The sequence below is a fragment of the Falco cherrug genome, chromosome 15 (genome assembly GCF_023634085.1).
Source record: "Falco cherrug isolate bFalChe1 chromosome 15, bFalChe1.pri, whole genome shotgun sequence".
NCBI lineage: Eukaryota > Metazoa > Chordata > Aves > Falconiformes > Falconidae > Falco > Falco cherrug.
This window is the reverse complement of record NC_073711.1, coordinates 8,769,697-8,795,304: the sequence shown is the minus strand read 5'-3', so window position 1 is coordinate 8,795,304 and position 25,608 is coordinate 8,769,697. Positions and strand designations below refer to the sequence as shown.

General features: G+C 45.1%; 1 protein-coding gene across 7 annotated transcripts in view; it reads right to left on the bottom strand.

Annotated features, from left to right (window-relative positions):
* Positions 1-25,608, bottom strand: part of NRK (Nik related kinase) — a 105,617-nt gene that overhangs the window by 39,685 nt on the left and 40,324 nt on the right. For 4 of the 7 annotated variants that reach the window (XM_055727210.1, XM_055727207.1, XM_055727211.1 and 1 more), the window contains 12 exons: positions 23,243-23,368; positions 22,352-22,462; positions 20,319-20,409; positions 18,080-18,210; positions 15,185-15,239; positions 12,852-12,930; positions 12,018-12,193; positions 10,155-10,227; positions 9,547-9,742; positions 8,550-8,714; positions 7,734-7,892; positions 4,197-4,349 (listed from right to left, as the gene is read on the bottom strand). In XM_055727210.1, coding sequence (XP_055583185.1) covers positions 4,197-4,349; positions 7,734-7,892; positions 8,550-8,714; positions 9,547-9,742; positions 10,155-10,227; positions 12,018-12,193; positions 12,852-12,930; positions 15,185-15,239; positions 18,080-18,210; positions 20,319-20,409; positions 22,352-22,462; positions 23,243-23,368 — 1,515 coding nt within the window. The remainder of the gene's footprint in view (positions 1-4,196; positions 4,350-7,733; positions 7,893-8,549; positions 8,715-9,546; positions 9,743-10,154; positions 10,228-12,017; positions 12,194-12,851; positions 12,931-15,184; positions 15,240-18,079; positions 18,211-20,318; positions 20,410-22,351; positions 22,463-23,242; positions 23,369-25,608) is intronic. The other 3 variants (XM_027799447.2, XM_055727208.1, XM_055727212.1) reach the window with 3 other exon arrangements.

Genomic DNA, 25,608 nt, shown 5'->3' with positions numbered 1-25,608 from the left:
CTGTCTGCGGTGATTTTTCCACCATCACCAAGCAGCAACCTAAACAGGAGAGGCACAGGGAGGCTTCGACTTAATGATGCCACCAGCCAGCCTTGACCTGCCCCCCACTGACCCACTGCAGGGCACGAACAGGAGAGGGGAGGGCTGAGCCAGGGAGCCTGATCCCTGAGGACCCTGGCTATGGGGAAGGAGCAGCTGGGGAGCGCTTTGCAAAGCACAGCCTGAGAAAAAGGCAGAACATGAGAACGATGCTATGAGGAGGGCTGCTTCAGGACATGCTGACATGGTTGGTAAACGGAGCTGCTGCTGAGGACATGATTTTTAAGGCACTTCTATATCTTGTTTTTTAAGGCACTATCCAGATCCTGCTGGGGCACTTCAACCACGCCAACACCTGCTGGAAAAGTAGCATGGTGAGCTGCAGGCAAGCCAGGAGACTCCTGGAATGCATCGAGGATAACTTCTTAGAGGCAGGTAACAGACAGCCCTACCAGAGGGGATGCGACACTGGACCTGCTCATCACCAGTGCAAGCAAGCTAACTGGTGACATCACAACTGGAGGCAGCCTGGGCTGCAGGATCGTGCCCTGGGGGAGTTTGCAGTCCTGAGGGATACAGGTCAGGTAAAGAGTAAAGTCAGGACCCTGAATTTTAGGAAAGCAAACTTCCAGCTGCTCAAGGAGTTAGTCAATAGGGTACCCGGGAAACTGCTCTCAGGGACAAGAGAACAACACAGAGCTGGCAGATCTTCTAGGACACTTTACCATAGAGCAGAAGAGCTCCTGATCGCCAGGTATAAAAAATCAGGAAAGGCAAGAGACTGGCATGGCTGACTTGAGACCTGCTGGTCAAACTAAAGGGCAAGAAGGAAATGCACAGGCAGTGGAAGCAGGGACAGGTATCCTGCGAGGAGTACAGGGACACTGCCTGGTTGCGCAGGGATGGGGTCAGGAAGGTCAAGGCAGAGATGGAGCTGAACTTGGCAAGGGGTGCAAAAAAGTAACAAGAAGGGCTTCTATAGGGATGTCAGCCAGAAAAGGAAGGTCAAGGAAAGGGTACCCCTGCTGATGAATGTGACTGGCAAACTGGTAACAATGGACAAGGAGACTATTTGACAGCATTTTTGCCTCAGTCTTCACTGGCAACCTCTCTTCCCACACTTCTTGAGTGGATGGACCTCAAGATTGGGATGGGGGGAGCAAAGTCCTTCCCACTGTAAGAGACGATGAAGTTCAAGACCACCTGAGGCACCTAACAGACATAAATCTACGGGACTTCATGAGCTGCATCCCAGAGTGCTGAGGTACACGCCAAGCCACTCTCCATGACATTTGAAAAGCCACAGCAGTCAGGTGAAGACCCCAGTGACTAAAAAAAAGGGAAACATTGCACCCATTTTTAAAAAGGGTAGATAGTACCCTGGCAACTACCGACCTGTCAGTCTCACCTCTGTGCCTGGGAAGATCATGAAACAGAGCCTCCTAAGAAGCTACATTAAGGCACATGGAGGACAGGGAGGTGATCTGAGGCAGCCAGCACAGCTTCACTAAGGATGAGTCTTGCCTGACCAAACTAGTAGCCTTCTGTGATGGAGTGACTGCATCGGTGGACAGGGGAAGAGCTATGGATGTCATCTGTCTGGAGTTCTGTAAGGCCTTTCACACAGTCCCCCATAACATCCTTGTCTCTAAATTGGGGAGATATGTATTTGATGGGTGGACTGTTCAGTGGATGAAGAATTGGCTGGATGGTCACATCCAGAAAGTAAGTGGTCAATGGCCCAATGTCCAGCTGGAGATCAGTGACATGTGGTGTCCCCCAGGGGTCTGTAGTGGGGACCAGTACTGTTTAATATCTTCATCGATGATGTGATGGAATCAAATGCACCCTCATCAAATTTGCAGATGACACCAAGCTGAGTGGTGCAGTGGACACGCCTGAGGGAAGGGATGCCACCCAGAGGGACTTGGACAAGCTTTTCAAGTGGGACCATGTGAACCTCACGAAGTTCAACAAGGCCAAGTGCAAGGTCCTGCACAAGGGGCAGGGCAACCCTTGGTATCAATACAGGCTGGGGGATGGTGGGTTTGAGAGCAGCCCCGAGGAGAATGACTTGGGCTACTGGTGAATGAAAAACTGCCCATGAGCCAGAAATGTGTAGTCAAAGCCCAGAAAGCCAGCTGTATCCTGGGCTGCATCAAAAGAAATATGGCCAGCAGGCTGAGGGAGTGACTCTGCCCCGCTGCTCTGCTCTTGTGAGACCCCACCTGGAGTGCTGCGTTCAGCTCTGGAGTCCTCAGCACAGGAAAGGCATAGACCTGTTGAACTGAGTCCAGAGCAGGGCCATGAAGATGATCAGACGCTGGAGCACCTCTGCTGTGAAAAAAGGCTGAGAGAGTTGGGGTTGTTCAGCCTGGAGAAGAGAAGGCTCCAGGGAGACCTTATTGTGGCTGTTCAGTACTTAAAGGGGGCTTAAAAGAAAGATGAGGACAAACCTTTTAGCAGGGCCTGTTGCTATAGGACAAGGGGTAATGGTTTTAAACTGAAAGAGGGTAGATTTAGACGAGGTGTAAGGAAGAAGTTTTTTATAATGAGGGTGGTGAAACAGTGGAACAGGGTGCCCAGAGAGGTGGTAAGTGCCCCATCCCTGGAAACATTCAAGGTCAGGTTGGATGGGGCTCCGAGTGACCTGAGGTAGTTGAAAATGTCCCTGCTCATTGCAAGAGGGTTGGACTAGATGGTGTTAAAGGTCCCTTCCAACCCAAGCCATTCTGTGACGCTATGATCTTCCATGTGGGCGTTCACCAGAAGCTCACGCCAAACAAAATTTCAGCAGCCATCAATGAGCTTAAGAAAAGCTTGGGATAATACAACCTAACCTCACAGTAATAACCCATAATTGCAGGTAGCTTCAAAGAAGTCCACAGGCCCACCCTGCTGCCAGGGCTCAGCAGTGAAGCAGCACGACATGCTCTGAAAGCAGCCGAGCTGAAACTAATAATGCATCCTCCTCTGTGGTCCAACCTTCCCCCTTGGATCCAAGATCCAACACACAAGCAAAAGAGGCCACAAGACACCACAGCAGCACACAAACAACGCCCAAGCCTGATCCGAATGCCATTCTGCTGTGAGTACCACCAGCTAAATCCCACAGAAGCAACTGGAGAGATGGATCAGAAGGTGTACATACATCCATCCAGGAGTCCAGCACAAAGCAGGCTGCCAAGAACACAAGTGCTATGACCTTATATCCTTGTTGAGGGAAGGAATGAACACACAAACAAAGTGCTGTGGGGAACTGTAAAGGCAATAAGATTATTCCAGCCACTGCATGTTTTTAAAGCAAGTGGAGATTTCCAGCTTGAATGAGCTATGCTCACGCTTACAGGAATTTATTCCATTTCTTCTGGCTGTCTTGGTTTTCTTTTGCTCACACATGCTTACAGTCCCTTCACAAGAGGCTGGAGAAAAAAGCAACTGCAGACTAAGCTACTTATTTCACACACTGTCAAAGAGTGGGATGTTGAAAGGGAGCCAAGTTTTTGGGCACACTGTAGGAAGCCTGAATCACCTGTCCCAGAGCTGGCAGAAATAGCAGGAGCTAAAATGTTTTGTGCGAAGGTTTCCAATGCAGAACTTTTATCAGAGTGCTTTTATTGTACAGGTACCACTGCTACCTCCAATACTGAAATTTTTCAAGTCGCAGACCTTCTGGGCTCTTTCCACAGGCAACATCTAGCTCTGCATTGGTCCTTAGTGCATCTCCATATACTTGTAGTTTATTTCGTAAAATCACTAACAGTCTTGCTTGTTTATATGGTCTTCAGGGATAAAAATTCTGGCTTTGGACTTGTTTTTTAAAGTGCCACATGTATTTATGGCGCTATGGAAGTAATACATCATTCAGGGACTGCAACGGCACAGTCCTTCAGGCTTTCTGCGAAACATCTAAAAGGAGTATCATGGAATCGACAATCAAGCATCAAGTACGTAAAAATAACTATTATCTAATCCTGATCTGCAATGCCTAAGTATAATTCCACATATAATTTAGCAGCACGTGGTGGCACTAAAAAAGCCCCTGAGCTGGTTTGCACAGTCCTCATTTGTGCCAGGAGGGAAGCAATCAGATTTCTGATGGACTGTTCTGCTTAGGGTCCACCCATGCGCTCCCCGCCGGGGCAGCAGTACCGTACCTGTACCAACACGGCTCTCTGTGGCGCAGGGGTGCAAGGGCTGGAACTGCTGCCCGAGCCCATCCTGGCGTGCAGCGCGGCATCGTGCCCCAGTGCCGCTGGCCACTGCAGGGAAGGCTGGATGCTGTCACTTTTCTTTTTTCGGTCCTCGGCCTGAGAAGGAGAAAAGCAGCAGCGTGTTGCACACCGAGCCTCAGGCTCTGCAGCCTGGGTGCTCTCCACCAGCAGCACGGTGTGTGTCGGCTCCGACAGACCTCTCCATCAGGGAGCAGACAGCCCTGGCACAACGCAAACCATTACTGCCTCCCCATTTGCAACTTTCCCTTTCCCACCAAGTTTCCATACTGCAGCAAGGAAAAGGGCCTGAATTGCTCCGTTTGCTGCAGGCTGGGATTTTAGCTGGGAGGAATCACCTGTCTGCATCTACTGATCGTTGACAACATGCTGCCTGTTTTGCTGTGCATTTATTACCCCCTTCTACAACGCTGACATTACTGCATGTTGCTTTCTCCTTTAAAACGCTTTTAACACTGTCTTTTGGTATGTTACTTGTATTGGGGAAAGGGCTAAGGAACATGATCTAGAAGGAATAAAAGTCCTTTTATTTCCTGAGGGCATTGCTCATTACAAAAATCTTTATCCTGCGGTTTTGATCCCACTACTTGTTCCAGTTCCATTCAACATGACTAATTGCAATTCTCTAGCGTAAAGCCTTTAGCGTATCCTCTGATTCAGCAGCCCAGAAACAGCTTGGCACAGAAAACTAGAGATTAATGCCATAAACCCACATGGTTATCTGTGTCTGGGTGGGCATTCTTAATGGTATCTCTCACTATATCTGGATGCTTTTGCCTACGTCAGGAAGGTAAGTGTGTTCTTAACACAGCTTAGGAAACTGCTGAAGAGATGGAAGATTATTCCACTTAGTCTCACAGATCTCAACTGGGGGAAAAAAAGAACACCAGAAAAAAACTCCACACACACACCCTCTTATTAAAACAAGCGACCACAGCCAAATACCATGATGTTCTAGCCCCAGTGAACTTGACTGTTTTACTACTCTTGAGGCCAGATTTTTATTACTTGCAACTCCTACTAATGAAAGGCAAATTTCACCATAAGCAAGCAAGAAAATGCAAAAGCTAGATAAGATAATTTACATACTGCCTCTGTGCCCAAAGGGTGCTTGCATGCAATTTGTCATGATCCACACGGAAACCCATGCAGCCGACACTTTGGGCTCCCAGAACCGATACCAGCCCCAACCAGGTGCTGCCCGAGGTAGGAGTTCTTGCCTCTCAGCTCATGAGCTCCGGTGCAGGTGGGACCAGACACAGCCCAGAGCAAGCTCCCATCTGCAGGCACCAGAGGAAACCCACCCTGACCTGCCTGCCACAGGACGAGTGCAATGGCAAAGTCAAGGAACTCCCAAAGAAAGGGTTCTGTGGCCCCAAATACTAAACTTGAGGCTTTGGAGGGCTTTAGGGTTTTTTTGTTTCTTTTTAATGCCTCAATCCAACAGTAATTCTGGGGAGTTTTGGTATATCAATAATTGGTTCTCCAAATGCCAATGAGCCCTAAAAAGTGTGCAATCTCACTCTTGAGCAGGCTATCCCTACCCCCGGTAGATCTCTCCCAACAGAGAAACTAGCATCTCTTTGGCTAATAAACTGGGAAAGACCACTATCAACAAGTTCACTGAATTATCACTGTTAAAAACAGTCAAAACTTGAAAGCATTTTAAAATTGTTGTGAACAATTATGATTGCTGACAAAACTATGAAGTCTCAAACTTCAACCAAAAAATGCAATCCTGTAACACCAATTATGATCTTAGCGGAAGGATCCGTGACTTCCAAGAAGTTCTGAGATTACATAAATTACATTTATGTATGATAAAATAATTTATCCTTTAAAACTGGAGTATATTATGGTGGCCATAATGACAACAGCCTCGTGCTATGAACCTAAAATGCAGGCAGCACTTTACCTGCAACTAGTGTTATTTAATTTCACCACTATGTTAAGCTACCAGGGACTGCACCCTGAATTCCATAATACATTTCACTTGCTACAGAGGGGCCATTTACAAACACATGCCAAACCCAGAGATGAGTACTTAAGCTGACATTCTGCAGTTCTTTTGACTTCTAACTACAATGAAGTAGAAAAGAAAGTGAAATTAACTCAATTGAGTTGAATTTTCTTCCCATCCACCGAAAGCCTAGCAAAGGCAAAGCGTTTCTATTGACTTTGATGTTGTGTATTTAGCAAAAGCAGTTTACTTCTCTGTCCATACCCAGTTTACTCCCCAGCTGGAATAAGACCCAGTCCTCCACCATCAAACAAATACTGATTTCAAGAGGAGTTCATTCAGATTTCCTAACAATTTGTTTAATGAGTCAAAGCAATGAAGCCTTTGGAGCTAGGGCATTCGGGTTTTTGACAATGAAGTTGTACTTCAAACAGATTTATTCTTGTTTTTACAAACTGCTGCTCTAACAAGGAGCTTAATATCTTTTGTTTCCCTGATTTCATATTGCTGCTTACCTGCATGCAGACACTATTCAGTTATTAAAATTCATCATTCCAACAATCCTAGCAGTTGCATTTAACTGTTTATCAAAACCGAAAACTTCAGCTAAGGGACCCAGGTGCAACGCGCATGCACACATACACACACAGAGAGGTGACAAAGAGGGCTTTTGCTTAAAGACTGCAGCACAATGCTAAACAGCAGCACTCTGCATTCCTCCTACATACATGTGCATGAGCTCTCCTCACACCTTTCTTTGGGTATTTTGGGAAGATGCTTTGCCATGAATGCAGAGAGCAGTGCACGCACTGGTCTGCTTAAAACGCAGCCACCCAAGGAGGCACCTGTGAGTTGCTGAGATTTTTTAAGTTGACCCAGACTTTAGGAACACAACACAGCACCAGCTGTAGAACAGGGCTCACATGCTGGGATTAACATAAAAAAAAAAGTGTGCTAGGAATGATGAGATAATATATGTGAAACGGATCTGTAGATTTTCACAATATGATAACAGTAAGCATAGCAAGTTGGTGGGCAGAAAAACTTTCAGAGTTAGCAAGAGTGAAATGGATTACAACGCTTAATCAAGGACTGTATGTGCTACCCCGATCCATCATATCTTACCTACCTAAAAGCCTGGGGGACAAAGAACAAGAAAAAGCATCACAGCCTGACATTGGGGTACAGAGATCTGTGCTTGGGAGACACGATGCCATTCTGTATCTGGGTCAATTATGTGAACCCTAACATCAAAGACATCTGTTAAACTGCAGAAAAGTTAGTAACTTCTCTGAACTCCAGTAGAAGTGACAGAGCAACCTTTCCTTTCCCTTATACTCTACATTAATGGAAACCAAAGGCTTTACCATAGTGTAACCGTGTAGTAAAACATAGGTCAAGCTCCAGATTTAGGTTTAAAGATCAGCCTGTCCTCTGCTTCTGCATTACCACAGCATCACAAACTGCTAAGCACCAAAACGCTGCATTGGCCAAGACAGTACCTCTTCGCTTGTGCTGCTTGATGGAGGATGCACTGCTGAATTTGAACTTTTAAAAGGCTCCTTCTTCTTCTGCTTGTGGTCATGCTGGAGAGAGAGCAGCTGTGTCTGATCTTTGGGGAGAGTTCGATGCACCTTCCTGTGTTGCACATCCTCCACCTTCTGAAAGCAGAGTGATGAACCGCAGAGAGAACAGTGCTTTGGAGGACCACTCAGGTGACCACTGGAACTTTGTTTTCAAGGAACAAAGCAAGCATAGTTCCAGCAGGGCTGACAGAAAAGCCACAACTCCAAGCAACAGGAAGCATAAAGTGACCCTAAACACTCTGTGTTTGGCTTTTGAGACAGCACATCAGGAAATCTTAGGTTTTCTTTTTACTTTTCCTAAAACTTGACAATGAGACTTCAGCATTAAAATTAACCTCTGCTCCACTTTTTATTTGTGAAAAAGAAACGGTCCTGGTCACAACCCAAACAGAAACTGGAGATTTAAGCTTAGGTTGAGCTGATGGAGGAAGCTTTCAGGATAAAGATATTTCCAATCTGATTTAAGTGACTGAAGACCATTTCAGTATGGAGAGGTGGCAGGGACAGAAGCGGGAGAGGCAGTGTCATTGCTGTAGATAAGGAGGATGACTCAGTAACATGTAAGTTAACTCAAAAGAAGGCCAAATCTGAGGACAAGAGGCAGTGAATGCATTAAAAAAGTCCCTCTCTGGTCTCTGACTCAGAGGATGGGAACACGCTCAGGGAACAGAGAAAGGCATCAGCTACAGGAATGGGGTGCTGCAAACTGCTGTCAGTAAGCACTTTTCATACCTGCTTCTTTTCTGATTTCGTCTGTCCATCGGCTGTGAACCGTTCATCTTCCACAGCCCTTTTGTCTTCTCTACACCTCTCCTCTTTCCTCTGAAGAGCCTTAGCCTCTGCCCACCTCTGCTCACACTCCTGCTGCCTTCGCAGCTCCTGCTCTCGCCTCTGGTGCTGGAAGAGAGCCAGGGAATAATGTTGCTTATTTTACTCGGGTACCCACCAATTACTTAGGCAGCGCTGGTTAATCACAAGGCCCATTCCGTGCCAGGCACTCACTGTCCGGGGATCCCCAACACCGCACAGCAGCAGAGAGCCACAAGCTGCCACCAAAACGACTGCCAAACCTGAAGTGAAACCTTTCCCCTTTCAGGAGCCGAGGGCAGATTTGCCATTTATTTAAGCAAGCATGTGAGATCTCTGTGACAGCTGAGCTAACCTAATAACAAATGTCTTCCTGTCATTTAGAGAAGGAAGGGGTTTTTTTTCAGAGTCCCCCTGTTTTGCTGGAGCAGCACTACCCTTCACAAATGCCAGCTCCGGAGTGTTTGCACAATGCTTGAATTTTGTCAGATGCTCATGAGAAGGAACACTGGTGATTAAGGAATGCCTGCAACACCACAGCGTGCCAGACAGCTGGAAAGGCAGCAGCTATCTTGTAACATCTTAAAGAGAAGCAGGGCCAGGACTGCGGATCAGACAGAGACTCCAAACTGGGCAACGCACATGAGAAAGAATTCAGGATCTCCCATCCCATCTGCCTGGGCTTCCACCACCGAACAAGCAAAATGCCCTTCCTCTTCCACTCCCAAAGCTCCGGGCAGGTTGTCAGCAGGAAAAGGGCAGAGCCCATTTCATAAGTGACACAGTTCTCCAAAGGTGAAAGACTAAATCCAGGTTGTGCCCACAATTTAACACAGCCCCTTCTCGCCTTTCAAAGCCTACTCTACAGGCACATTTTTTATTTGGGATAAGACATGGAACAACGATACAAGGCAGTCCTTACATCCTCCAGCCTCCTCCTCTGCTCTTTCTGTTGCTCGATCCGTTTCTGTCGCTCTGTCTGCAGCTGCTTCTTGTATTTCTCCTGGTCCTTCAGCTGCTGCTGCTGGCGATGCGGGTCAGAACGGTTTTTGTTCTCCTGCTGCAGCCTCAGGAATTCACGGCGGAGAGTTGACTCCCCGGGGAGGTTGACTATGGAGCTGAAACAAAGGGGAGGTTTCTACATGACTAAACATAACATTAAAGAGAGAACACAAGGTGCACTGGGAATTGCTTGTTGTCCCCTGTTAGCAAATGAAGATGTTTTGACAAATCTCCAGCACGTTGACTATACATCCACATTTACTGTGCTACAAAACAGCCTGAAGCTGACTGTCGGGTCCTTCATTTGAGAGTTTCCTCCCTACTGCAGGGAACTAAGCAGCAGCTTATTACAAACATCTTACACTCAGCAGTTACGTTTGATAGCTACAAAACAGGTAAAGCTGCCAGAGGGGACACAGGGAACAGGGGATTCACAGCAAGCTAAAAAGGCCATTCTAGCTGGCGAGGGCTGCCTTCAATCAGAACAGCTGGGGCAGTCACATTTTCTATTCCAGTAATAAAATTAACCTTGGTTCTCCTTCATCTTCATTCAGCTCGTCATCTTCCTCCTCACTTCCACTGTAATCATAGTCCGTTTCTTCTAAAAAAAACCCCAAACAACAAAGAGAACAATAAACAAACCCCAGTGGAGGATGCTGTTATTTAAGATACGATCTTGAACTTCATTTCTGAGCACTCAACCTAAACTGGAGGAATTTAAAAGCCACAGGTTGCACTGGGAGGCTGAGGGGAGACAAGATATCCACGTACATAATTCAAAATCTAGTTCAGCTAATGTTTCAGGGCAGCCCCTTTACACACTCCCACCTTTTCCCTTGACTGACTGTATTGGTTTTGCAAAACTAACCTATTTCCATAATGTGAAATAAATTAGGCTAAACCCACAGAGAAATCTAAGCCCCATAACCACACCAGCAGAGGGGTTCTTCAGAAAGAAATTTAGACAGGACATAAAAGGCTTGGACTGCCCTGCTCTGCTGTTGTATACCTGCTGCACGCTAAAGCTGCAGCCTCCAGTAAATCCAGGTTTCCTTTGGTATTAAAGTGAATAATTAAAAAAAAAAAAGAAACAGGGATAATGAATAAATGCTAGTTTTAGCACAGCGATTCAGAAGAAGCTGACCCATACTTTTCCAGTTCTCTTCAAGATAACCTGAAGACAGCTTTTAAGGGATAATTTCAAACTGGTCCCAATCTGCGATGTTGGCTATACGGCACGCTGAAGGGGGACTTCAGGTTTTTTGAAGTCACTATTTTGAAGTGTATAATCTGGCAATTTCACATTGTTCTCCCTTTCAGGGCAGCTTTGATTAAAAACAGCACTTTTCATGTCAAAATATAACTATCTGTCAAGAAGTGATTGTTATCATTGCATCCCCCACCCCCCCACCCTCCCCACGGGCATTTCTGAGAAACCCTGTCCTGCCATTCCAACGTGCTTTGAGATTCTGAGCTGGAAGAGGTGGTGGAATGCGCAGCTACTACTGGGAGTCAGTAAATCTACACCGCAACAGCAATTTCATTTAGACACAAATACTCCTGTTGTCAAATCAATACTTGGAGTTTGTAAGTCACTTTCCAGCTGTACAGTGCTTTCAGAGTTTGCCCTCGCAGTCATTGATCTTCACAGTGCCACGGCCAGGATAAAATACACAGGAAAGGAAGAGGGGAGAGAGGGCAGGGAAAATCCGTGCTCGACAGGCTGCACCTCGTCCCGCACCGTGCACAGCCCTCAGCCTGCTGTGCGCAGGCATTTACACCAACACCATCCCCACTCCAGCACTGCTCCTGCCAGGTTTTGCTCTGGAGAGCAAGGCTAGCGTTTGGATCAAACCCAGATTCCCTCTTCCTCTTCAGCCACCCTGTGAAGCAGATGATTCATTGTACCCATCTGTGTTTTGCAGGAGCTTGGAGGCCTTCTCGAGGTCTCTTCTGTGCACTCCACCGCAAAATGCTTAAAGAGCACTGCTGCCCCCAAAGAACTCACAAGCTAAAATGCTATGGAGATGCAACAGGAAATTAAATGGATCGGGGACAGACAGACGAACTAGAAGACTGGGAAACACTCGCTGAGCATTACCCGGACCTAGACTTGACTTGGACTCTTTGCTCACGTTAGCATTAGGGTCGCTCTCAGTGAGCCAGGGTCAGTCAGGCTCCAAAGAGTTTAGCACTTAAACACCATTAAGGACCTGGGCTTTGGCAAAGAGACCTTCAAAACAGCCCCACTACAATCAAGGACAAGACTTTTCTCACAGTTCTCTTGGTATTCCTCTAGTACTTCAGTTGCATCTGCTTTGCAAGCTGCTGCCCAAATCTGAAGAGGACCTACTCCCTACCGTGCCTTTTCTTTTGCTATTTTCACGTTACCCTTTTCTCCTTTTTTCTTCCTGGTCCTGTCCAGGTGGTCTTTCAGCATGATGCGTACTTGCCGTTCATTCTGCATGTCTCGGATGAAAGAATGCTTAAGCAAGGTTTCAGTGGATGGACGATGCAAATAATTTTTTACGAGGCAGCTTTCAACAAAGTTTAGGAATTTCTTTGACCTGAAAAAGAAAAGTGGAGAAAACCAATAATCCTTTTCAACTCATGCACCAAACGCTACCCAAGTGGTGGAAACCACTCACTTTGCAAAGTTTCCTTTTACACTGGAACGGCACGAGACAACTTGAGTTTTGCCACTGTTGTGCCTCCTGAGACCAGCACAGCGCTGAGGACGCATGATGGGGACCTCCACCCCGACCACCCTCTCTCAGTGGAGTTATTCTGGATTTACATCCAGATCTACCAAAACACAATGTCACCAACGCAACTCTTTCTTTAGCCTTTTGATATAGTGAAGATTTTCTTTATGCACTTCATTTAAAAGACAAAATAATTCTCTGTAGGCAACAGTGACTGCCGTTAGCCCCACACCGCCTTCGGATGAAGCACTGACCCCATCAGCCCATCTAAGCCTTGCAGCAACTGCAATGTCAGCCACCCACACTGAATTTTAGCAACTGCAATGACTGCTGCAGTCCAAAAGAAAGGTGTTGCTTCCCAAAGGCCTGCACCTCTGTCTTAACCCAGCACTAGAAAGAGCCTAGGAAAGACCTTGTAGATCACTGTAGGATTTAACAAGATCACTGTCTCCAGACAAGAGAGCTCAAAATCCTTCTAAGCCCAGTGCAGCAAAAATACAGTTTTCACACATCTCTTTACCATTTTCTGGATTTCAGCTTTGGGGGTGGGTTCCGTGGGATGAGGAAGAGCGCTCTCATGGGGTGCATGTCACACAGGGCTGCAAAGAAAACCACAGGCTATTGAAGGGTGCATGTCCCCCCGCGTCCCCCCCACAGCCTGGCCGTGCTGACCCAGCCTGGCTCTCCTGACAGAGAGGAGCAGTCCTCCACAAACACTGCCACTTCCAACAGCACAGCATCTGCCACAGATTCACGCCGTTAGTCAACCAAATTCACGCTACAGCCAAGAAATAAAGTCTCTGAGCACACAGAAATCTTTCACAACAATATGCTGTTATTGCCAGTTAGAGAGATTTGTAAGAAGGGCTACATGGCAGGAACAAGTATAACTTTCTTCATGTTTTTTATATATAAGGCTTCAGGAGGATGTGAAAAAAGCTTACCTCTCTAATTCACCAAAGCGCGTTTTTGTATGAACAGAAGTTAAAGTTGGGATTGAAATACTTACCTGTCTGGTTTACGGCTCGGATAAATGATAAACTAAATTTTAAACAAACTCTTAGCTACTTTGTTCATGGCATAAGAGAAAATGCAGGATGAAAGAAATCTGATGCAAAAGGGAGAGCTCCCGAACTGCACCACTGGCACAGAGCGTAATGACTGAGCACACATTTCATCTATCCTGTGTTTCAGGAGTATGAGCACCAGGATTAGACAATCTGCAACAGATTCTAGTCATGCATTCACATGCTGATTTCTCTCCAGCCCAATGTATTTCTCTTCAGTGTTACTGCTGTGGGAAGTTGAAGCTACAACGAACTCTGCAGAAAATAAATACCGTCACATCTCATCTGCCCCAGGCCTTTTGTACGGAATTACGAGTGTGCTCCATCTGTCATGGAGAAATATCGAGGGTCAGAGGTCTTCCTTCACAAAACAGAGCTACTGAATGACAACTGATAGGAACTACATGGAGGCTGATTTCATATGATACACAGATGCTCAGCAGTGATTCTCTTTACAGGAATGGACTTGCAGCATTACAGAACTCGTAAAAGTGAGAAGACTGGTGTCTGGTAAAGCCTTCACTGCTTTCTATTAATTTCTCTGCCCCTGAATCCACCTGCTATAGTTTCTCACATCTGGGTTCTGTTTTTGACTTTTTCCTTTGTATTTTCAATAGCATGATGCAGTGGGGACAGGGGATTGTGTGTGTGTGTGCGTGCGTGCGTGCAGAAGTGCAGTTTCCAGCTATGGGTCCCAAGCACTGTTGCACTACAGTAAACAAAACACAATGCAACAGAACATAAACCATGGCATTTTCCTGAAAAAAGCTAGTGAAATCATCAAATACAGGTTGTCACGAGGAATCAGCATGCAAAGCTACGAAGTCTCTCTCTAAGGAAGCTCCCCATGGACTCGTGTCTCAGGACTCAGCTTCAGCCAGGCTGAAGCACCGTGTCTGAAAGTGCTGCTGAACTCCAGCTGGCTCCTCAGCGCTGCTAAAAACCAAGTCTGATGGGAGAACAGCCAAGAGTGTTTTGTTTGGTTTTTTTTTTTTTTAAATACAGCCTACATGCTCCCAAGCTTAGGCCACACTATAATTTATTTCACCTCCCGTGCTCTCAGCCGTGTCCAGATACCCCATCACACCACATCTGCTCCGTGGGGGCTGGGGTAAGGCAGCCAGTGCTTTGCAGACACCACAAGCACGAGGTCTTTGCATCCAGGCTGCAGCCACCGGTCGCTGCCCGATGGCTATGAGAGGCTGCCCGGGGGGGCAGGGGGCAGCTGGCAGCCGAGGGCAGGCTGTGAAACGATGGCAACCTGCTGCTAGGTTGGGAATGTGGCCAGGGACCGAAGCCATTACACCAGCAAATAGAGCGCTCATCCCAAAACCTGTGAGAATCAAGTCAGTCCCAGAGTAAAAAAACCCCACAAACAAACCAACAACCTTTAGGCCTAGTTTTTCCCACTGCCATTTTTTTTATTTATTTTTTTTTTTAGTGACCTAAACCCAAAGCCACTTTTGTCAATTTTTTCTGCTAACGTGTCAATCACTTTTGCTTAGCTGTACCCACAGGCTGCGATCAAAGTGATGCTAACAAGAGCTCTAAGAATTATTTTTTTTTTCCCTAGGAAATAAAGGCAAGAAAACAAAATATAGACTTAAAGGGTCTGGAAGGAAGAAGAAAGCAAAAAAAGTACAAATGAGGAAAAGTCTAATTATTTTTAAAGATACAGCTGGACCAACAATTTTGCACATCTGTGCATCAGCCAAGCATGAGTTATTTTAACACAGAACATGTTCACAAAGCATAGACACCCCCACCTTTACACTGAATCACTTACGAGGAGCTCCTTCAGCCATTTCAATAGCAGTGATTCCCAGAGACCATAGGTCACTCTGCAGGAAAAGAAACATTGCACATTGCAACTCGCAGCATTCAAGCTTTTTCCTTTATTATTTTCTTTTGGGGTTTTGGTTGGGGTTTTTCTTTGTTTTTACAGTTTCCCTAGATTTCTCCTGGATCAGGTCATTTCAGTTGGACTGACATACATTCTGCTCCCTCCCATTCCCCACTGAGCTTTTAGGAAATGTGCCAAGAGCCAGAAGCTTCCCATTTCCCATGCAACTCTGAACAGCTGATTCATCATTTAAGCAGCCAGCCCCCAAATGCAGACCTTCTGCATTCACAAAACAAGAGCCAGAATATAGCAGGCACCATTTAAATATATGTCTTGAATCTTTTAAAATGTTTCTGTGCGGCAGCGAGACTCAGCAGTGCTTCACCCCCCTGCTCCTGGCCAAAAAACCCTCTTGGTCTTAATGCTTACTTCAGGAGCGTTCATCGCTGAGTTTCTACACTGATGGAACAGAAATTGTAGCCAGAACTTGGGGTCTGACTTTTTCTCTTTACAAAGTCTCCAGTCACATGGTTTTGGGCACACGAAAGGAGACCACATCATGCAGTCAGATTTATGCCACAGTACGTCTTCAGCTCAGTTAATTTCAAGTGGGGTTTCCTTTATCTGCTTACCTGGACGCTCAAGGGACAGGTTTTGATCACGGAAGGTAAGTTGGAGACACTACCAGTGAACCTAAAATCTTCATGGGTTTCCACTTGATTAATCATGTGCATTATTTTACTGTATTTTCTGTCTAAATGTAGCCAAATAAGAGGCACACGACCAAACCGACTTGTAAGGCCTCTCTAAAACTGTCTTTTAAGAAGAGAGCAACAGGAGACAAGCCTTCAGAGATGAGAAGCAATATACCATTACACAAATAGCAGCTCATACCCAGCCTGGCACTCAAAATTTGATTTTATCAATACAGCCAGCTGCTCTGAACTGCTTACACAAGCTGTGGACCAGTTCATATCATCATTGTGGAGGGATTTGACAATAAAACTGGTGGGAACGTAATAAATTCACAATCCTGACCTGTTATTTAAGTAAATGACTGAAAATTAGAAGGGGTCCTAGGGATAGTACTGCAGGTTTTGGGGACAATGGGAGAAACCACCAGGGTACAAAGAATTTTGGTTTGGAGTTTCCAAGAATGACAGGCAGACAGCTGAAAGGGAGGATGACAGCAATGTCTGGAAAGGTCAATGTGTACATATACCTACTTTTATGCATTTTTTATATTTTCTTTTTTCTTCTTTTTTTTTTTTTTTTAACAGCAAGAAGTTATGGACTGGCTTCCTGCTTCCTGCTGCATTACTCTTCCTATCAGCTATAAATCTCTATAAAAGACCGTCTCCATGCCACCTTCTGAGTCACAGCACTGCTTGTGCAAGTGCTTCCAAAGCCTTCCGCTGACCAGTTCTAAACTACCATCTGCAGAACCTATTCAGAAGCAGACGTAAATGCACACAGATGAACTGTGACTACTACTGAAGGCAAAGAAACCTCAAGAATTAGAGCTGCACGTTCCTAATGCCTGTATCTTCTGAAAAGTACATTCTGAAAAGGAAATCAGCTGGGGACAGGGAATGAAGACAAGAGATTAATTTCTTGAGGTTTCAGTAGAAGATTTCTGTGGTATGAAAAATAAAATCAAGAATATTCTTTGGTCATGACTGACACTCACACAACGTGACCTCACTCTGCCGGTGCAGCACAGAAGGTCCCAACAAGGGAGAATCACAGTCTCTGCATCACTAGAAAAGAGAAGCAGTAACTGGTTCTTCTATTAAGTATTTCTGAAGCCACAATTAGAATGACAGGTGCAAAGTGACAACCAAGAAAGCAGCTGAACCAAGAGAGTGACCAGAGGGTCACTCAGAAGATGGGTGCTCACAAACCATCCCTGGAAAATAGCCTGCATGGTTAAGTGTAGACAGACAAACGACAACACTGCTGGAAACAGGCTGGAGGAGAAAGAATAAGCTTTGTAAGTGTCTAGAACTGCATCAACATATTGTAAGAGTTAGGAGGAGAACCAGAAAAACCGCTTGGTAGCTGTTCTTGGGCTCCCCAGCACAAGGAAGTCATGGACGTGCTGGAGTGGGTGCAGCGAAGGGCCACAAAGATGTTTAAGGGACTGGAGCTGGGAGGCTCTGGGCTGAGAGCGGTGGAACTGTTCAGCCTGGAGAAGGGAAGGCTCAGGGGACCTCATGCATGCATACAAACACCTAATGGGAGGGGAGTAAAGAAGACCAAGTCAAGACTCCTGAGTGGTGCCCAGTGACAGGACAAGAGGCAATGGGCACAGACTGAAATACAAGAAATTCTGTGCCTTCTCACCTCAGCCAGCCTGCGAATGACCAGAAATGATTTTGCAATGGGAAACCTCTTGCATGCTCATAAATGGGTGAAGTAATACTAATTATTGCCAATTAACTGAGGATTTGCAGTTAAGTACACTGTAAAACAGCTCCGTCACAGAGGAGAGCAGTAACTTGTCATATTAGTATCACACTACTTCAAGTGTTCCTTCCAAATTTACCTCTTCCTTTCTTTTCTACCCTGACCTGCAACTTCCATGTATCAGTATTTTTTTATGCAGAAGTTCATGAAAGTGTATTTCATGTATTGAAAATTCACAAAAAGATATTCATAATGAAACCCCACTCTGAAAAAGAGCCACCACCCACGTCACAAACACTCCTACTTGTACAGTTCTAGTATTATTGCGGTTTAAAAGGAGGGAAGTTTGAACTTTTCAAATGCAGTACTTGAGCAAGACTTCAGCAACAACCTGCACATTTTGCTATCTTGTGCAGCCGCAACACTTACTCTGTAATCGTACGTAGAGTCTGGGTTCTCCTCACACGCAATGACCTCAGGCGCCATCCAGTACGGTGTGCCGATAAACGTGTTTCTTCGCCCAATGGTCCTATCCAGTTGAGCGCTTACACCAAAATCCACTGAAAAGCCAAGCAGAAGTAAAGAAATAAAGACTTGTACCCACGTGGCAGAGTGTTTGCTTGGTTACTTTCACACTATTTAGAAAGTCAAACCTTTGGGCTACACTACGTCTGTCAAATTTGAGTTCCTCCAGTACACCTTGGCCAAGAGCTGGAATTTAACTACTTTTTTATTTTCCTTTTTGACAGAAGGATCAAATAAAGAGCATGCTAAATCTGCCAGGCAGGTTACGGCAGACATGAATTGCTCTAGAAAGACATTACAGAATAATTTATGCTTAATCTCAGTGCCACATCGAGTAGGACTTGAGATCTTTAACTAGTATCTGCAAGGAAAAATAGTATCTCCACACAAAGCAAATCTGGATGTGTCAAATATTGCCATTTGCAAAAGCTGGGAAGAACTATCACCTCACTTCACTCTGAGGTGCTCAGAATCACTCCTTCTCCACATTCATAGACTAACTTAGAACAAGCTGGAGAGTCAGACTCATTTATTCTGATCTTAGGCTCATTATAATGAGAGAACCATGTGGTGCTCTTTGTGCTGCAAAGGGTGTTACTTTCATCAGGATTGTATAGCAAAAGGGTTTTGTTCAGAGATGAAGGCAGGCCCACACAACCAATAATTATGTGATTGTACTCTTCTTTGAACAAAGCTCTAAGACACACTAATTGGATCCACTGGGCATAGCAACTGAGTGCTATTCACCAAGAAGACAAAATAAGAGGGAAAAGAAAGGACTGAAAGGAGACAGCCCTATGGTTACCATCAAGGAGCAGATTTTCTCACTTGTGTTACCTCATTGCAGATCATCTGCAAACCACACCCATTTGTACTATATATATTTTGGTGTATATTTGTACTACACATAATTTAACGTGCCAGTTTAGCAAAACTTCTCCAACAAGAAGTTGGACCTGACCTTTTGGGATCATCACGCATCCTGTGCTTCCGATGGGAAGTGAGCACACTTAACACCGAAGTGGAATGGCACTGGACTGAGGACCAGCTTTCTAGCTTCTTCAAAACACATGAGCTAAATCTCTCTGGAAATAACTTTTTTTTTTTTTTAAATTGTTGTACCTAGTAAATCTGTTTCATCTTTAGCCAGAGCTAGAAAGGTTTAACTTTCTTGTCAATCATATGAAGACTGGTGGGACTAGTAACTATACAAGGCCGTAAACACACACAAATCCCCAACCTTGCCAGTTTTAAGAGGGAACAATTGAAAACTAGTACGTATCTTCTGGGGACAGCAAGCAACATCCTGCCTTCGTTTAACAGAACAGCAAAACTACCTTTGACTTCAGTGAAGCCAGGATTTTGCAATAAAGTTAAACCATAATGAGATGTAAAGTACTGTCACTTGCTCCAGCCAAACATTCCACCCCACATCCAGAGGCTGTGTTTATTATTTTTTGTTCTCCAGCTCTACAGTCAGTTCTTTCAATTAAAGAGAGCGGGAGCGTAAAGATCATCCCAAATAAGAGAAGTGCTCTCCTTAGACTGCTCCTTTAATTTATCGCTATGTGTTCTCTGCGATGTCTTCCCAAAACATGACAGACATCCCCTCCTCAAGAGAGAGATGTACTTAAGTTCATTTTTAGAAAGTCAGAAGTTGTCAACTCTGACAGCTAGAAAAGCAAATAAGCAAACTCTCCAAGACCTTTGGGAGATGACTATTAGGAAGAGCTACTCTTCGGTGGTAGCCCTTACAGATGTGTATACTTCACCTACTGTCAGATTCATGAAAATCTCTAAGACCACTCCCTTAAGGAAATCAAATAGCATAATTTATTCCCCCAAATTTTTCACTTTGAAGTCTTTACACGCTGGGATCTGCTGTGATGGTGTTGTGACTGACTCGACAGGTTCTGTGTGTGGCTGCCCAGAAGTAGCTGTATTCCCCTCAGGCTGTGAGTGACATCCTTGCAGAACATGTCATGTTTTCAGCTCCTTCTATATGACAGCACCTTATAAACATAAGCATGAATGCTACTTGACATATCTGTTGCTCTTAGGTTACTGAGGGTTCTTTCCAAAACAAGATGGAGATCTTAAATTCTTACAGACAGGTTTCGAGCACACATTTCAGGAAACTTACCCAGTTTTACTTCTGCATTTTCTGTCAGAAGAACATTCTGTCCTTTAATATCTCGATGGATGACATGGTGAGCATGAAGATGCGCCAAGCCCTAGAAAGAAAACCAGACTGTCCTTATTCTTTCTTCCTATCACCATGAGTGTGGCACTGCTGCCTTTTTACACTTTTACCCTTCTCAGACTTTATCACAAAGAAAGTCCTTTGGATGTTGTTAGCTGCACGAAGACCCCTGTTTCAGGGAGGAGAGAGGACAGCAACCACAAATTTGATTGTCATCTTCATCCACAGCCCTAATGGCAGCAGAGCATCTCTGAAGCCAAATGTGATGAGAACAACACAGCAGTATTTAAAACTTCTGTCTCAGAATCAAGGGAGCCTCCTTATACCATGTGTTAAAAGCAAGCAAAAGAAGGAAAGAGCAATGCAGGATGCTCTGTATGAGGACCAGAGACAGCAGTTGGCTGCCCACAGCCCCTTAAATTCTGCATTCAGCAAAACCATGTTCAGTGGTATATGGACCACAGAAAGTTGAAAATACCATGTCAGACCTCTTTTTGAATACAGCAAATATTGTTTCCATTCAGCTAACATTTGCAATATTCTGTCTCCTCCTTTGTTCCAAAATTGTCCATGGTTAAACTAGTGTAGATAAAAAGGAACACGCTGAAATAATAGGTTATAGTAAACCAGGGGATGCTTCACTCGAAATGCTTAGCCTCTGTAATATTAATGGCTTCAAATAGAGCTTCCACCCAGCTTCTAAATTTTCTAGAAGGAAACATTGTCAATCCATGTGCAACTGGGCCCCTCTGTTTTGAAACAAGCACAATTAAATCCAATCTTTTGTTTTCCACAGAACGCTGTTATGGTTTTCAGTTGCACGAGCGTAAACCAGATGTTTTAACATCGCTTTAATAGAGAGCATAGCCACACAAAGAGCGACCTGACCAGCTCACCATTAAGATTTTTTTTCTTTTCAGAGAAGAGCTCCCCCCCCCCCCCCGCTGTAGATACTACAATCTGCAGCCTAATACCAAATCCTTGTAAGATGGCCAATGTTCTCTACTGAGCGCACTTCTCAACCCCTCTACTCCAGAAGCAGATTTACTCCTATTCAAGCATTACTTCGGCATGCCATTTGAATTCCAGCTCCCAGAATGCACATTTATCTTACCATTATTTAGGAAAGAAGTAAAACTCCATTACAAGGAAGACGGATCAGTAACTCTGCAATGGGTTTTGAATTTAGAAGAACAGTTTCCAACTTTTTTTTTTCCAGGCTAGTTCACTAGATTACACTTGGGAATTGTTTTATCCTCTGTACTTTCCAGGAACAAAAGAAAAGTAATTTAAAAGGGGAAAAAAAAAAAAAAGCCCTTAGCCTGCATAGAAAGAAGTATAGCCCCAAGAATTGTCATGGGGAATAACGCCCCAGCAGGGCCACCTTTAAGATTTCAGAATGCTGTTTAGTCAACATTGCTTCTAGTAGTGCAGAAAAGAAACCCCTGAGTGCGTGCAGGTAAAGGAATTACGAACAGAAAGATCTTACACAGTGTGAACAGCTGAAGCACTGTGCAGTAAGACCTCCTGATGCAACGGACAGAATTACTGAAAAAAGAAAATGTATTTACTTTTCTAGATACCCAGAATCTGGACTTTCAGAAGACAGCTATTTGCTGGAGGAAACAGGAATTTTCTGTTCTTTATATAGAAAATGAGATTAACTGCTATAATATAGGATGTCAAGTGTATTTACTTTTCTAGATGCCCAGAATCTGGACTTTCAGAAGACGGCTATTTGCTGGAGGGAACAGGAATTTTCTGTTCTTTATATAGAAAATGAGATTAACTGCTATAATACAGCCATCACACTGGCTCTTTGGGCTCTTCCCAACTCAAGGACCACAGCCCACGAGCCCCACGGATAAAAACCTTTAAACAATGATGCTCATTAGCAACCTGTGTTAGTGACCAAAGGCTTGAAAGGCCTTTTTGTTTCAAAGGAGCGACAAAGCTCTGTTGGCCTGACTCACCCTGAGAACCTCTCTGCAGATATATGCAATCCAGTCTTCCTTGAAACAGTTCCCTTTCGTCTTCTTTACCAGGTCGGTGACGGAACCCGCGCCGCAGTACTCCATCACCAGCTGCAGGAAGACAAACGCGATACACCTTCACCACAGCCCTGGCGGGGTGCCAGCAGAGATACCACATGCCAACACCCAGGCCACCACCGCCGAGGGGTGGCAAATAGACACCACCTTCCCAGATGCCACCCAACATCAAATCTAATTTCCTGAATCACACACAATGCTGAATAAATTAAAAAAAAAAACCTCAATAGTGCTCCTCTCCTTCTGCAGGTTATGGGTACTTTTTTTAATATATTTTATTTTTAGAAACTACAAAATAAAATGAGCTAGTAACATTGAAAACCACAGGAATTTCTTCAAAATTTGAAATTTCTCATTTTGCTGCACAGCTTCAAAAATCCTGCGGCAGAAAAAAACGGGAGGATTCATTTTTCTTATTTGCTTTATTGCCAATTCCTCTGTTCCCTTTTTTTATTTTCCAACTGAAAAAAAGGAGAAGAAAAGAACAAGAAAAAGGAGAGGAGGAGAGGAGAATGAGTTCTCTTTCAATTAAAAAAAATAATACAGAAAGGTTTCATTTGGGAAGAAAACCTCAAACAACAAATCAGAATGACAGCATGAGTCACAAATATCCTAACATACTTCATGCCCACCCTCAAAGGCAATCACAGGGGATGGAAGATGTCTAGGGAGGAGCAATTTTTCTCTTTTATGTGTTTTTCTTCAGAACAATGACTTCAGAGCTTCACTGAGACAGAGTCCAAGCCAAGCATACCGGAGCTCTGAAGAAAGGAGCCGTAAATCCGATGGACAGAAATGACACTAAACGCTTACCCAGAGCTGATCATCTTGGCCTGCAGGACTTTTCTTTACAAATGCACCGTAATACGTAGCAATATTCCGGTGATGGGAGTACTTTTTTAGCATGTTTATCTCCAGCTTGATTTCCTCCTCTTCATTCTGCAGCAAGAGAGCAGAGGGCCCCTTAGATGACCAGACATCACCGATCTCCAGAGCTACCCAGAGCTGCAGGGCAACCTCAGTCTTTGGAGGCTTCCAACACCCAGCTGGAACCAGCCCTGAGCAGCCCGGCTTGACCCCATGGCTGACCCTGCTTTGAGCAGGATGCTGGACCAGAGACATCCTCAGGCTCCCTCCAACCCGAGTTACCCTGGGAGATGTGACGGAAGGACAGGCTCTTCAACCGATGACGGAATAAATCCATAGGTCTCAAACAACGGATTGTTACAGTTTGACCCGAGGAATCAAAAAAATCCTGAGTTGGCTATAACAATCACATATTTTTATATATATAAAACATATATATTACATATATAACAATTTCCTCAGGGGGGTTAGACAGGACCTATTTATTACTCCCCCATCTGTGGTTTCTGTATGCAGTAATTTAGTCCTGGAGAAATTAACCAGACTCAAACAAAAACAAAAATATTCCTAACACTCCATTACTTAAATACTTGGAAAAGTACCCGGTGCTCACAGCAGCCACTCTGTCTTCTCAGTTCCGTGGAGGGTCTTGCTGGGAGGAAATCAAAGCCAAGAAGGAGGCGACTTGCCACAAATCAAACGCCACAGCCAGCACAGGGTTAGGATCTGCTCCTTCCTTAAACTTGTGAGGCTACCCCGCCTGGACCATGGAATTTTTTGCCCCCCTCCCAACACCACGCCATTACTTACATCCCTGGCGTGCTGGGAGTAAGCACACCCCTAGATGCCTCCCTCCAGGCACTAGCTCTGTCCCCCCACTATCTTTGTTTCAGTCTCCTCAGGGCAGACATCCTCCTCTGCCCAGCATGGCACCACACGCAACAAGACAACTAACGGGAACACAAGTTTTAATAACCACATTGGGAGGAAATGCCCTTTTTCAGGAAGAACTGCCTGATACGAAGAGGTCCTCTCAGAGCTGGCCCGTCTGCTCTGCTGCCACCAAAAGAAATGGTGCACAATACCCAGTGAAACGCACCAAGATTTTGCTGCCTCTTTTGCTTTAACAGGAGATGAGTGGTGCTGCAAGGTATCCGAGTATCGGTTAAAAGGAGTATGACAAAGCTGAAAATTAATTTACCTTGCTGCAAACCATCCCAGTCAGCACTTACTAGCTGAAGGGAAAAAAAAAAAAAATCAGGCAGCAAGAACAGCTCAGCCCCACAGGACATTTTTATGCGCTTTTCCACTATTTTCCAGTAGCTTTGCCATCGAAGCGTTCCTTCAACCATCACAACAGACTGCTTACAACACCAGCTGCATTGTCCTTTCTACCTGTAGCAAAACATTAAAGCCTGACAGGCTGAAGCCAAACTCCCTCAAGCATGTGAATATGATGTGTCTTATTAAACCCAACCACACAAAAATCATTCCAAACAACAGAAGGGACTGATATGTTTTCCCCAGCAACATCAATCCACAGGAGACACGTTACCAGACCAAAGCCTAATTGTCTTAAGCTTTAGGAAATGGGAAACGTAAAATAACTCCACTTGAAGCAAAATGAGCTATTTCAGGTTTCAGAACAGCCCCTTTGTTGAACACAAGCTCTCAAGCTGCACACATTACATTAGGTATTTAATTTATCTTTTGTTTGCAGCTAAGGAGAAAGGAGGACCCTTAATCCTTGGCTTGATACAGCCCTGGATGTTGTATGGCTTAGATTAGCAAGGGCGAGGAGGAGCCCGGCGCAGCACCTAGAGTCTCCAAGAGAAATCAGAGCTGACTCCCAGACAGCGTGCAGAAAATCCTCCGTGAGCCAGGTCCGGTCCTCCTTCTCTCTGCACGTGGCCAAGGCACAGTCAAAGGGAGCTGAGACCTTGTGCTATGTTTTCTGGGAGTGGAAGCCAGGTCTGGTCCCTTTGGGACTCTAGATCGTGCATGTGAAAGGGTAGAAACAAGGCAGGTGAGGAGGAGGAGGCAGAGAATGACAGGGGAACAGCCATCCTGGACCTGACCACAAAGGTCCTGTCAGTGGTAGGAGTTTCTGCAAGGGCCCTTTAGGGAAGAAGAGCAGAACGCAGGACAAACAGGGAGGACTCCTCTCCTCCCCTTGCTGTCCCTTCTGCATTCTGCCCACTCCTCCTGCCAGGGAGGGGCAGCGTTCACCCTTGGGAAATGCCTTCCTCAAATTACTTCAGGTCTCATCAGATCTTAAAGTTTGGGGTTTTTTTTAACTCTGCCCATCTGCA